Raw genomic sequence first — 12,182 nt, 5'->3', positions numbered from 1 at the left:
TCTATTCTTATCACTTTTAAAACCTCAAATCCTTAGAAAGGGCTGCTGATGCCCTTTCTGATGTAGGTAAGCTCATGCTTCAGCAGGTGGGGTGGTGGTAGGGCATTGCATCTCAAGTTCAGTGCAGCTGGAAACAGTGTAATAGGGCTGGAAAAAATTATTCCCAATTGTGGCACAATAGTTGGAGTTAGAGCAACAGAAATAGAGTGAGATTGGGGCATTTTGAGGAGACTAAAATTCTGAACGAGATTTTCAGAGCCACAGCTGATCAGTCTTCAGAGACAGAAGAAAAGTGCTTTCTTGTCTGTCTGTCTGTCTGTGTCTGTCTGTCCAAATATTTCATTTCTGACTTCTCTGGCATCCATAAACTGTATTCTGAATTATGCTCAAAGCTGTGAAATCCTGACTTCAATAAATCCATATTCAAAGCATTACACATGGGCTGAGGTCAAGAAATTACAAAATCAGCAGAGGCATAAAATTAAAAGTAACTGCAACCCTTTCTGTATCTTGATACACTGGCTGTAGCTCATTTATTGACTTCTGCTCAGTCTGGGGGCAAAAAAAATGGGCACCTAGATGAATGTGCATAGTCTGCCTCAGTTCAGTCTATGGAAAGCAGTGCCAGGTTGCTGGTTCCAATGTTTTATTAGTGAAAGAAATGCAACTGAGCCAGAAATTAATTGCAAATTTTGTTATTTATACTGTAGTGGCCAGTGGTCTAACTATGGATGGAAATTTGGGCGAGCCGCAGCTCATGATGAATGGACAATGACCTGATGGTCTGATGCCATCACAAATAATTTCTGTTGCAGATGATTTAAAACAACTTCAGATTTAGATGGATATGGTGCTAGTTGCACCCCAGATAGCAGTTCTTCTGTTATCCTTTTTCCTCTCCCATAGGAGCCCATATTCACCAAGTTTTTGTAAGGCAGTTTTTGTTCTGCTTTGTCTGTCATAAGAGAAATCCACTTTCTGTTCTCACTCTTCTTCCTCACCATACAAATAATATTTATTTGCTTTGTTAATTTGACTCTTTCCTCATTCCAGCAGGCTTGTTCTGAAGCAGCCAAGGCAGTGCTGAGTGTGCCTGTGAGAGGAACAGCCTCCTGGATTTTCCTTGCAATGCATGGGACACCTGACTGAGGAATTCCTGGCTTTCCCCAAAATCACTCCTCTGGTGAGCAGTCTCTTGTGGCACCTCCCTCTGAGCCTCTGTGAGGCTGGACTTTAATTCTTTAATTTCTAGATCCAATGGATATTTTTCATTGTGTTTCCCATTTGTCATTCTCAGCTTTACTGGTCCAGACCTTCCATTTCCTACCTCCTTGCATCACAGAGGGCCCTCAGACTGTGTTATTTAATGACAGGGCTAGTTTTCTGCTAACAATCAGAAGACACATCTCTTCCCTCACTGTTGATTACACTCTCACATGGCTTATTCTTAGCTCTTTCTTTTGATCCAGGAGCTATGAAGAACATTAAGGACAATAAGGCCAGGAGGAGGGAGATGTGAAGAAGTGGAGTGTTTGTTTCTCTGTGCATGGGGAAGTTGCAGAAGTTCCTGAGGGGTAGAAACATGTCAAAGCAAACTCATCCTTCAGAGCTGGTTGGGGGCCAAATGGTCCTGTGAGACACATCTGTCCTCCTATGGAGCTCCTCCCTGGACCTGATGATAAAGGGAATCTGGTGCCTCCTTCCCTCTGTGTCTGCTGCCCTCAACTGCCCTTGGGGGTGCCAGGAAGGGAAGAGCTGCCTCCCATCACTGGAGACACAGGTACAGGGGCTGCTGCTGCCCAGCTGAGGCAGGAACACAGCACATGAGAGCCCAGTGTGTGCCTGAGGTGCTGAGGTGGTGGGATCTGAACTTGCTCTGTGCTGGAGTTGGGATAAAGCCTGCCTAGCTGAGCCAGCTGCTTGGAGCAGAAAAAAAAGCCAGGGAATGAAGTAGGAAAGACCAGGATCACACTTATGTATGGTAACATAACTGTTGGCAGGCTGAGATTGCATATACTGTACATGGGGCTTTAAAACTTGGGCCTATCAATATGGCTATTTTTGTCTGTATAGATTTTACTGCAGTAAAATAGCTTGTAAGTGTTCTTCAGTATGCCATTAAGCAATATGATTATAATTGTTGCACAGAGCCTTTTTCATCCTCTGTCTGTGGGGAAAAGTATGCTGCAGTGCACACATTTGTAGAGGAATTACATGTGCAAGTAGTTATATATTTGCTAGAGATGGCACATTTCTTGGATCTCGCTGTGACCTTCAAACAGAAATGATCAGCCTTGCAATGGTTCTTAGCTCCTGTTGGAGATAATTTCCTTTTCTTCAGCCAGCACCAGAAAAAGTGGTGCCTGCTGTAAACTTGAGTTGACTTAAAACTAATCTAAGGGTGTGAAATGTGCAAGCATGCATATGCATGTCACGATGTATCTCTGTATCTGGAAATACTGCAGTGATGTGCTGAGCATCTCTGCAGACATGCAAGTGTTCAAATGAAAGAGTACCGCTTTCATTTACAGTGGCTTAAGCAGTTTGTCCCCCTTCTCACTCTGTTTTCTGACTGCTGTGCTCCACAGTGACAGCTCTTCATTGCCAAATCATGCATTCAGGTACTGGAGACAATTACGAGGAAAAATGAGGGGTCATTTTTAAATAGTGGAATTTTTTACTTCATAATTCCCATCCTCCCTTATATGCAAAAGTGGTGGAGGTCATTTTGTTCAGCATATCCAAAGCATTCATCTTTAGGGGGGGATAAAAATATTTGCCCTAAAATGTGACTATTTAAAGAATATGAATCTGACCTTCCCTATTACTATTACAAATGTAATCTTTATTACATTTCTATATTATACAGTCTGCATTATAAAATTTACTTCCTAATGATGAAGTCCTTTGCTTTTCAAGGACAGATAAAAAGTCTTGGACTCCTCCATTTGGGGAAGGAAAGGGTAGCCGAGAGGGCAGAAATCATTGAGGCAGTGAATAAGGTGAATGGAGAAGCACCAAATTCCACTGTTTGGGGTCCAGGGGGCAATTGGTGTTACATGTAGGAGGTTCCTTTACAACATATAAAAGATAAAGTGTTGTTGTGCAACATGTAGTGAAGTGTTGGACATTGTTGTCACAACAGGTGGTGGAAGCAGATGCTATTAAGAGGTTAAGAAGGTGAATATGTAAATGTATAGGCTCTATTGCCATAAACAGATCCTATAGGGAATAGAAGGATGGCATCCCATAAAAGAGGAGCAGATATGCCAGGGGAATATGAAAGGGACAGACTGCAGGAAGGGGCCAGGTTCATGAGTTCTCCCTGAACAGCATGTCTTGAGACAACTTCTGGAGACAAAGTAATAGGACAAAATGAACCATTGGTTTCCCTCAATTCAGTGTAACTTATGTTCTTACTAGTACGTCCCAAATGCTACATTTTCTAGCAGTCCTTTGGGATGTTTTATAATAGATAGCCTCTGGTGTCAGGTGTCTTCATGGTGAGGCTGTCAGCTGGCTGTCACCAGCACTGGGGGGTTTTGGAGAAAAATTCTGTCCTCAAGTTTGTACTTTCAAATCTCCTTTCATTCCATGTGACCTGATCTGCAAACCAGGGAGCCCCATGTGCCTGCTACAGAAGTCAGGGCTGGAAAGGATCTGCAAGTGTGGGGATGATGTAAACTCAGTTCCCTAAAGCAAATGCCCTTAAACGCTCGTTACCTTCGGCCAGAGCCAATTGCTCCGAGGACCTTGCAGCATCAAAGTCAGGCCAGCTGCCATAGAGGTTACATGTACCTGCACTGAGATCCCAGCTGCCTTCAGAGAGCTGGCTCCCACCAGTGCTTCTCTCGCCACTCTGACTGTCATTGTACTTTTAGTGCTTCATTAACTTTGGGTTGCAATATGGCACAGGTCACCCTGACTTTCTTATCTTCCCATGCTGCCTCAGTGATTAACCTGAGCGTGGGAGAGAAACACTGAATGCCAATACTGAAACCTCAATAAGACTAATGAGAAGAGCTGAGCAAGGAGAGGTGGGTACATCACACACAAGCTGCTGACCTGTCCCAGTACCGGCAGCAGCTGGGGGCTGGAGCTGTGCAGGGATTTAAATTCCAAGTCTTCCCAGGCATAGCTGTCACTGCTGAAGTTTTCCAAAATGACCAGACCTGCATGATCCTAGTTCAAAAGGTTCCCATGCTGGATGACTTTCTAAAGTCTTGAAAGGACAGCAGCTCCATTTCTGCAAGATCTTCAAAATAATTTAGCAGCATATTTGTGGAAGCTTAGCAATACTGGGATTGCTGTTTATAGAGAGGAATGCTGTCAGGCTCAGATTGTGTACCTTATTCTTCAATCAAAAACGGTGCCATGTGGATGGTGTTGTCTGTTCATTGCCCCATGAAGCCCCTGGTGTCTTCCAGACTGACATAGCCGCTTGCTGACCTGCTGCAGGTCAGCAGTTTATACTGGTTTGCAGCTCCACCAGGGCTGTCATCTCAATAAATATTCTTGCCATCCTTGATGTCTGCTTTACCCACCTCCCTGGGAGTAAAGATGTTCCAGTATAGCACAGATGGAAATGTTAGAAACTTATAAATATTTAATATCTTCTTGTTCCTGGATTGTACTCCTGACATTACAGGCAGGGATGTCTGATGTTCTCTGGACTCCAACCCCTTCCCTGGCTTTTTTATACACTCCAGTTGCCACTTGGAGATAGACCTTGATGCCAGCAGGCACATTATGGCATCAGGCTTGCTGCAGCAGCACTGCAATGGCTCTGGAGTTGACTGATCCATCGCTCCTATTTCTGGCCTCCCTTCAGCCTGGAGTTTCTCATGCTTAGTGCAAGGGCTGGAATGTTCTGGAAAGTTTTCAATTAATTGCCCAAGGTATTTTCAGTAATAGAGCTTCAAAAATACATTTCTGTGTTTTTTAGGAATGTTAAGCATCTTTCATTGCACTCTACTCAAACCCAGTCTGCTGTGCAGGGTGCAAGCCCCTTCTATGGGATGTGTGAGAAACTGGGTGGGATATTTTTCACAGGTTATTTCTCTGATTGTTGTGTTTTCACATGGAATTCCTCTGTAGTGGAAGACAGGAGTTTCATCATTTTACCAAGTGTTTCAAACTGCTCCTCCTTTGCAGCCAAGAAGACTGTTACAAGCACTAACCTGGTAGCTACATTGAGCTGTAAAAACCTTGAATCTCTATGAGGATTAAATTGCAGTTCAGGTCACAGTCAATGCTGTGATGGGATGCCAGTAAAGGAGAGCAAATTGTCGTCTGATTGTAATAAAAAGATTTTATTGTTAATTAATTCTGAGTATCATAAAAAGTGCTATGTGCTTTACCATGAAGGTAGGAAATAAATCCTTATCCTGGAAAAGATGCAACAAGGAAGAGAAGTAAATGATTTGAGGTGAGAAAAGGAGATAAGAAAAGTGGTAGGAGGGAGAGCAAGGCTCACAACGTGAATCAAGTTGATTATACATGGATCTCCTAGTTAATAAGTTGTATTAATATGCAATTATGACTACTTAAATATTTATTCTGTTTCTACACTTTTAAAAGATAGTACAATGGTGTATGAATTTAGAGCACTGTTCTGGGCTGTTGATCATTCCTGTCCAATTCTACCATAACTCCACTCCTCACCAAGGCTGCATCTAGTCTTGTGGTGGCAAACAGGTGGGTTACCTGGCTTAGAGGGGATTAATGGCACTGTCTCCTAGGGGTAGAGAGGGTGTCCTGAATCCCAGCTAACCACCTCTGAAGATTTTCCTGGCTCTTCCATACTGTCTTGCCACTGTTAGCCTTCTAGCAGGTGTTTTTCTCTTCATACTTGAAGAGCACAAGTGCAATGGGGAACTGTTAATTACAGCTTACTGGGAATTCTTCTATAAGCTCTCATTTTCCTTAAGAAACATGCTCATGAAAGTAATGTTAAGATTACAGTGACCTTAAACAACACTTAAGACGATGTTTCATTGTACAATTTAAAGCAACTGAAATCCTGGTTTCCAGTTAACTATATGCTATTTGACTTAACTTGGCCCTAAGTCACTGTCCTCCACCACCTTACTGTTTGCACATTGACCAGAAACAATGTGGCCCGGAACATATTTCTGTCCTGGCCAGCAGATATGACACCCTAGACAACTTATCTTCTGTTAAATGCAGAACTAATTGGCATCCACCATCTGTACCTATTCTGATTGAGCATCAGGATAAATTAGGGATGAAGCCCCTCTTAGGGGAGAAATTTATCTGACTGGCCTTTTTGTGGTGCCTGTGGCAGTGAAGGGCTGGAGACTACTTGAACAGTGTCTAGCTCTAGGCAGAGCATGATCAAGACAAGCTGTTACACCTTGCAGTTTCCCAATGGTGTCTGAGGCCAAGGATGTGGAGGGTGATATATGACCTGCAGCACAGCAGTACGGACTTTCAGAAGCCCACACACATACCCATGCCCTCTGACCAGTATGAGAAAGCTTCCTCAGACAAGGAGATTATTTCAGGGAGTTTAGGAATTTGGCCAATGTAGATGAGTAATGCAGGTAACATTTTTCTTTTCTAACACTTTTCTTTTCAACAAGCACATGGTAGAGGATAGCATACACTCTGTCATCTTGGCATTATGGTATGGGTAAACATGTCTCAGAGGTTTATAGGGGTACGATTTGGATCTGGATGAAGAGCATGGTGAGATGTCATGGTCAGACTATCAGAGGGGCCTCTCCTCCATTATGGGGAAAGAACTTCATCTCTTTCTGCCCGTTGAGACAAACATTTCCCCTTCTCCCTCATTTTTTTGAATTGAAATCAGGGATGAGCTGTGAGTCCTCTCCCTTCAATAGGTAAATTGCTTTCCCCCACTCCTACCAAGTTCTTCCTAACCTGGAAGCAGACCACTGACCCTGCTTGGAAAAAGACCAGGAGCTTCACCAGGGAGGGTGAGTGTCCAGCCCAGGGATCAGCCAGAGGAGGAAGAAGGAGCCACTTGGTGGCAGCAAGTTCAGAGAAAACATCCTAAGATGTCTCACCTCCTAGGCACTCTGCTCTGCCCATGCATAAGGAACTCCCTGAGGAGTGATCTCTTGCGAAAAATCCTGGGAAAATTCCTGAACTGGGGCTGCTCTTCCCTTGATGCAACGTGGAGCTCAACTGCTGACTGACTGCAGGCAAGCAGAGCTGCTTCTCTCTGAGCAAGTCTTATCCCAACTTACCACTGTAACATGCTACACTGATTTCTCTCTGGAGCATGACCTGTTCTAATCTCTGAACTCTGATGCTAATTTTTGTTCATATGTTCTTAGCTAAACTCTGGATAAATTTACTCAAAACAGTTGCCAGAGTCTAGACAGACCTTACATTCATGTTTCGGATGGCACTTCCATGCTTGGAGGCCACAAATAAAGCAGACCCGATTTCTCAGATCAGAGTAGTGCTAAGAAAAACCTTTCGGTGTTCTCCAGATGTTACATAGTTGAAAGCTCAGCTACATTTTCTGTCAGATGACTGCAAAAACATGCACTGTGTCTCACCATAACTATAAAGCAGCCATACCTCATTTTTCTGAAGAGAAATTTGGATGATGCTTATCTTTTCCCCTGCAACAAAGATCACTTCAATTTTATCTGGGCACTTTGGGACACCAGATCTCCTAAATGATGTTACCTAAGGTGTCAGACAAAGACAGAAAAATGGCTTCTCAAGAGCACTTTTTAATATTCATAGCTTTAGGAGATCTCTTCTCTTTGAAGGGGATGCTGGTTAGGGCCTTGGTGTTTGTAAATAAAATAAGGTTCTCAAACCTCACATAAATTTCTCCACATAGCTAGTCGTATTCCTCCTCCTGTTCTGTATTGACATCATTCACCAAATACTTAGTCTATCCTTATGCTAAAGAATCAACCACTTGGGTTCCTTATTCCACTGTACAAAGTTTGTCACAAAATAAGGTAAAACAACATCTCTAACATGGAACTGGAAAAGAACAAGTGTGCTGTGGGCTTTGTATAATCTTGATTTGTTTAGTTTATTGTGTGTCTCAGGTCACTTCTCTTAGGGCATTTATTGAATTAGCTGGTGCTTTTGCAAAGATCAGCTGTGAAGTATTATCACTGTTAATATTCACTGTATGTCTACATTGCAGGTTGTGTGGTGTAGACATTTCCATGCCAGACTGTTTCTGATATTCTTTTCTATGATGGGGATGGTTCTAAAATCTGAATGCAGCATTGCAGCTTACAGTATAGCTGTACCTGAACAATTTATATTATCAGAGATCCTTGTAGAACATAAGGTTTGAAGTGTGTTGTCTTTTAAAAGAAAGATGGAAATCTGGAGCAAAGCTTGATGATCAGAGATTAAATCATTGCAAGTTCTGGATGCAGAACATGAAACCTTTGTTACCAATAGCTTGGACTTGAGAGCTAGTCATCCTTCAAGTGAGGTATTTGGGCTCTGAAGATGAAACATTGCTGTAGACACTTTCAAAGCATGTGGAAGCCTGGTGCTGCCTAAGTGCATGTCTTTTCAGCTATGCTGAAGGTCCTGTCTGCTTCGGGTCAGTCAGCTCTAGTGCCATGAGCAGCACGCCCTAACTCTCTTCAGTTCAAATAGGTCCCAAAGCTTAGGCAATGTAAATAATGGATCCTTGCAAATATAGTTTGTCTGTGCTGAACTGGATACCTGCAGGCATGGTGAGCTGCTCTGCCAGCAGCTCTGAGGGTGAGTAACTCAATGCTTTTGCTGTGCCCTTTGCTGCTGTTGTGTGCTAGAGCGGAGCTTCCCTACCCTGCTTGTTTCTGGCAATTCCCTACAGGCCATCCCTTGAGAGGGATTTGGGGGTCTTCAAATTAAATGGTTAAATTATGTGGGTTTTTTTTCTTATAAGTAATGAATTAAAGAAGGAAAGCAGTGATTCTTCACAGGAGAGTTCCTGTCACTCATGTAAGTTGTCAGCACACCACATTACCCAGGTAGAACAAGTAAACTCAGTGGTTTTGATTTCTTGGTGCTGTTTTCTGAACTGCTGACAATGCTCTGGGAATAACAGGATGTGATGGGGGCAGAATAGCAAAGAGGGCTTGGCAGCATGTCTTGCATGAGTGAGAAAGCAATACTGAGAGCTTGGAAGTCTCCTCTCCAAGAGCTCATCGATGACAGAGGGCAGCCACCAGTGCACAGTCAGCTTTCAAGGCTTGTGCATAAGATGCTTCCAGTGACAAGGGTCAGCTGGATGCAGGCAGCTGCCCACTGAACTGTGCTGTGGACAGTTCCTCCCTACCCTGTATGTACAGAAGTTAAGTGCCAACACAGCCTGAAATCTCTCCTGGCACATTCCTCTGGGCCATGATTGCAGCTCTGAAACACAGCAAGACCATATTGCACTGCTCCCTCGATCACCTGGCAGTGCTTTGCACCTGCTTAGCGTAGGGGTTGATGGCTGTTGCTGGCAGGCGGGACCAGAACCAGTACTGTAGCATGGACAAGATGATGGGATTCATTAACAGATGCCAAATGTTAGACTGCACTTGCAAAACTGAAGTTTCACAGGGAAATGCTGTGAAAATATGATTCCTCTGGCCCATGTCCTGCATAGGGAATAAAGTGCAGGGTGTCATTCCTCAGAAGATGGTATCTGCTCTGGAAAGGGAAGCATGCTCAAAATGGTGTCCTTGTGGAATCTGAAGAGTCTGGGAGCTGTTTTTTTTCTGAGCAGAAAAAGGAGATGCTGGGCTGACCCTGCAGGGGACTTGTCAACTGTTAGAGGCTTGGCTGAGGCTGAGATGCTTGTGCAGTGGGGATCTCCATTAGGATAGTTGAAAGTTGAGTAATGTGGTGTGAGGAGGCAATGGTTACTGCATGGCAGCTTATAGGGTGTGCTAGCAGGGCGGGGGGGGGCAATGCAGGAAGAATGGCTGCAGTGGAAGCGGGAAGCAGCATGCTTGGAAAGGCAGGAGGAGGCAGTCTGCTTAATTCAAGAGTTGGGGCAGAGGATTTTCTCCTGTTTCACGCTTATTTCTCCACTGCTGTTCGTAATTTGCTTTTATGCAGTGAATTTCACCAAATGGTGAGAAAAGATTAAGAAGAAATCAAGCAAAGTCTGGTATGATCTACACAGCGGTGAAAGAGGAGACAGTCTATGGGGCTAGCTGTGCTGTCACGTGGACATGAACACATCTTACTCTCCATCTTTCCTTTTTCTGAATCCTTGGTACAGCTCCTTTGCCTCTCTTCACGTACCTCTGCAACCCAGGCAGCTGCTGGATCCAAATGCATGTAGGAGAGCAGATGCACTTCTTTTGGGAAAGAGATTGAAAGTAGTGGGAGCCCAGCTTCCACAGGTTACTCATACCACTGGAATAGGTTTGGACTGGGCAGCTTGGACTAATTATGTTTTTGTTGATCCCTTGGAGGACTTTGTTTTTGCCTTAAAGTCTCAAACTTCCCCTAGCCACTGACTATTATCAGCTGGCCTGGGAAGCTATGGTGGTTGACAGGTCATTAGGAAAGGTACCTAGGAGGATGTGAGATGCTTTCTAACATCTTTCTGTATCGGGAGTGCAGTGTGCTTTGCAGGGAGGTTGGTATAGAGCAGTCCTCTGCTCTAGGAAGTGGTGGTTCTAGAAATAGCATTCTGCCCTGAGTGCTAGCACGTACAAGTCTGATGGATGAATTTTACACCGTACTGTACTTCAGGAAACAAGCAGTGTGCAGGTAAACCTGAAAGGGCAATTTAGTAGGGCAAATTGTAAATACATTTAGAGGAATTTGATCAGGAGGAAGGTAGGGCAAAAAGTTATTTAGAAGCCTTGTTGACATTTTCTGTACTATAATGCAAATCCCCTAATCCCCTCATCAGGTGCCTTGGAAGCACCCACATTTTCTAAGCATTTGTCTTCACTGCTAAGTTTTATTGCTATCTCCTCCTGCTCTCACAAGCTACCTTTAAGCTGTAGCTGCACAGCAGCTGCACTGTGCCTAAATGAAGCTTGTTTTCTCAAGCTGGATGGTCCATTGCTTAAGCTGCCCTCAGGGCTGGATTCAGTGAGCTTTTTACTGCTGTAGCTTTGGCAGTGCCCTGTAATGGGGAATTGTATCATCGTTGACACTCCACTGCCATGCTTGCCCTCTTGCAGGGCTTGAAAGGCCTCAAGGCTGTGGTGCTGGCCCAGGTGCCCAGTTCTTGTGCCAGTGTGTGACTGCTGTGTGGCTGTGTGTAGCAGCAATGGGAACGGGTGCTTGGGCAGCTCCATCGTCAGCCCGAGAGCCTTGCTCCTGTGAACCACACCAGCTTCAGTACGACATGTGCTCATCTCCATGCCATGGGGTGCCACGGTGGATTGGCTGGCTACTTCCCCTACATACACGAGTACCGCGTGGTGCTGGGGCCAGCGAGGACAGGGACCCGGGCTGGCGGTGTAGGAGGGCAGATTGCTGTGCTACCCGCGTCCCAGCAGCTGCCCCCCTGGGGCTGAGCCCGTGTCACCTGCGCCCCGCCACGTGGGCCCTGCCGCCCCCTCCCCGCTTCGGCTGCAGCGCTGAGCGTACCCTCAGCTGCATCTCGCCGGCAGCCTGCCCCGGCTCCCCGCGCCGGCCAGACCGGGAGGAGGAGGAGCAGAAGGAGGCGCGGAGCCCTCCGCCCCCTGCGGCGGAGCGGGCGAGGCGTTAGGACCCGGCGGCGGCGGCTGGGCGGTGCGGGGCCGGGACCGGAGCGGTGCGGGGAGGGGGGGAGCGGCGCCGCCGCCACCGCCTCCTTCTCCTCTCCTTCCTCCCACAGCCGCCCCTGCCCGTCGAGGCAGCGCTCCCAGGCTCCCCTGGGGCGCTCGGCATGAGGAGAATCAGGGCCAATGCCATCGCCATCCTGACCGTCGCCTGGATCCTGGGCACTTTTTACTACTTATGGCAGGACAACAAACCCCGCTCGGCGGCCGCCGGCAGGTCCGCCGGCGGCGGTAGCGGCGGCGCCCGGAGCGGGCAGAGGACGGCCGGCAGGCTGGAGCTCCGCCGGGAGGAGAAGACCATCCCCCTCATCGTGAGTGAGCGGCGGCCGCCGGCATCCCGTCCGGCCGCGGCGGGGAGGGATGCTCGGGGAGGGAGCCGCCGCGGCGGGCGCGGGGTGAGCTGGCGAAGGGCTGCGCTTTGCCTTCGGGTTGTTTTCTGTT

At 46.2% G+C, this 12,182-nt stretch overlaps 1 protein-coding gene across 3 annotated transcripts in view; it reads left to right on the top strand.

Moving 5' to 3' along the window:
• The first annotated feature begins 11,745 nt into the window (after positions 1-11,745).
• GALNT16 (polypeptide N-acetylgalactosaminyltransferase 16) overlaps positions 11,746-12,182 on the top strand; it is a 76,164-nt gene continuing 75,727 nt past the window's right edge. For 2 of the 3 annotated variants that reach the window (XM_027707969.1, XM_027707960.1), the window contains exon 1: positions 11,746-12,052. In XM_027707969.1, coding sequence (XP_027563770.1) covers positions 11,849-12,052 — 204 coding nt within the window. In that variant the 5' untranslated portion in view covers positions 11,746-11,848. Of the gene's footprint in view, positions 12,053-12,117; positions 12,137-12,182 lie in introns of those variants that run through there. The other variant, XM_027707976.1, reaches the window with a different exon arrangement.

The sequence above is a fragment of the Neopelma chrysocephalum genome, unplaced genomic scaffold (genome assembly GCF_003984885.1).
Source record: "Neopelma chrysocephalum unplaced genomic scaffold, ASM398488v2 Primary Assembly neopelma1_24, whole genome shotgun sequence".
NCBI lineage: Eukaryota > Metazoa > Chordata > Aves > Passeriformes > Pipridae > Neopelma > Neopelma chrysocephalum.
Note: the sequence above shows the minus strand (reverse complement) of the source record. Positions and strands in the feature narration are given on the sequence as shown.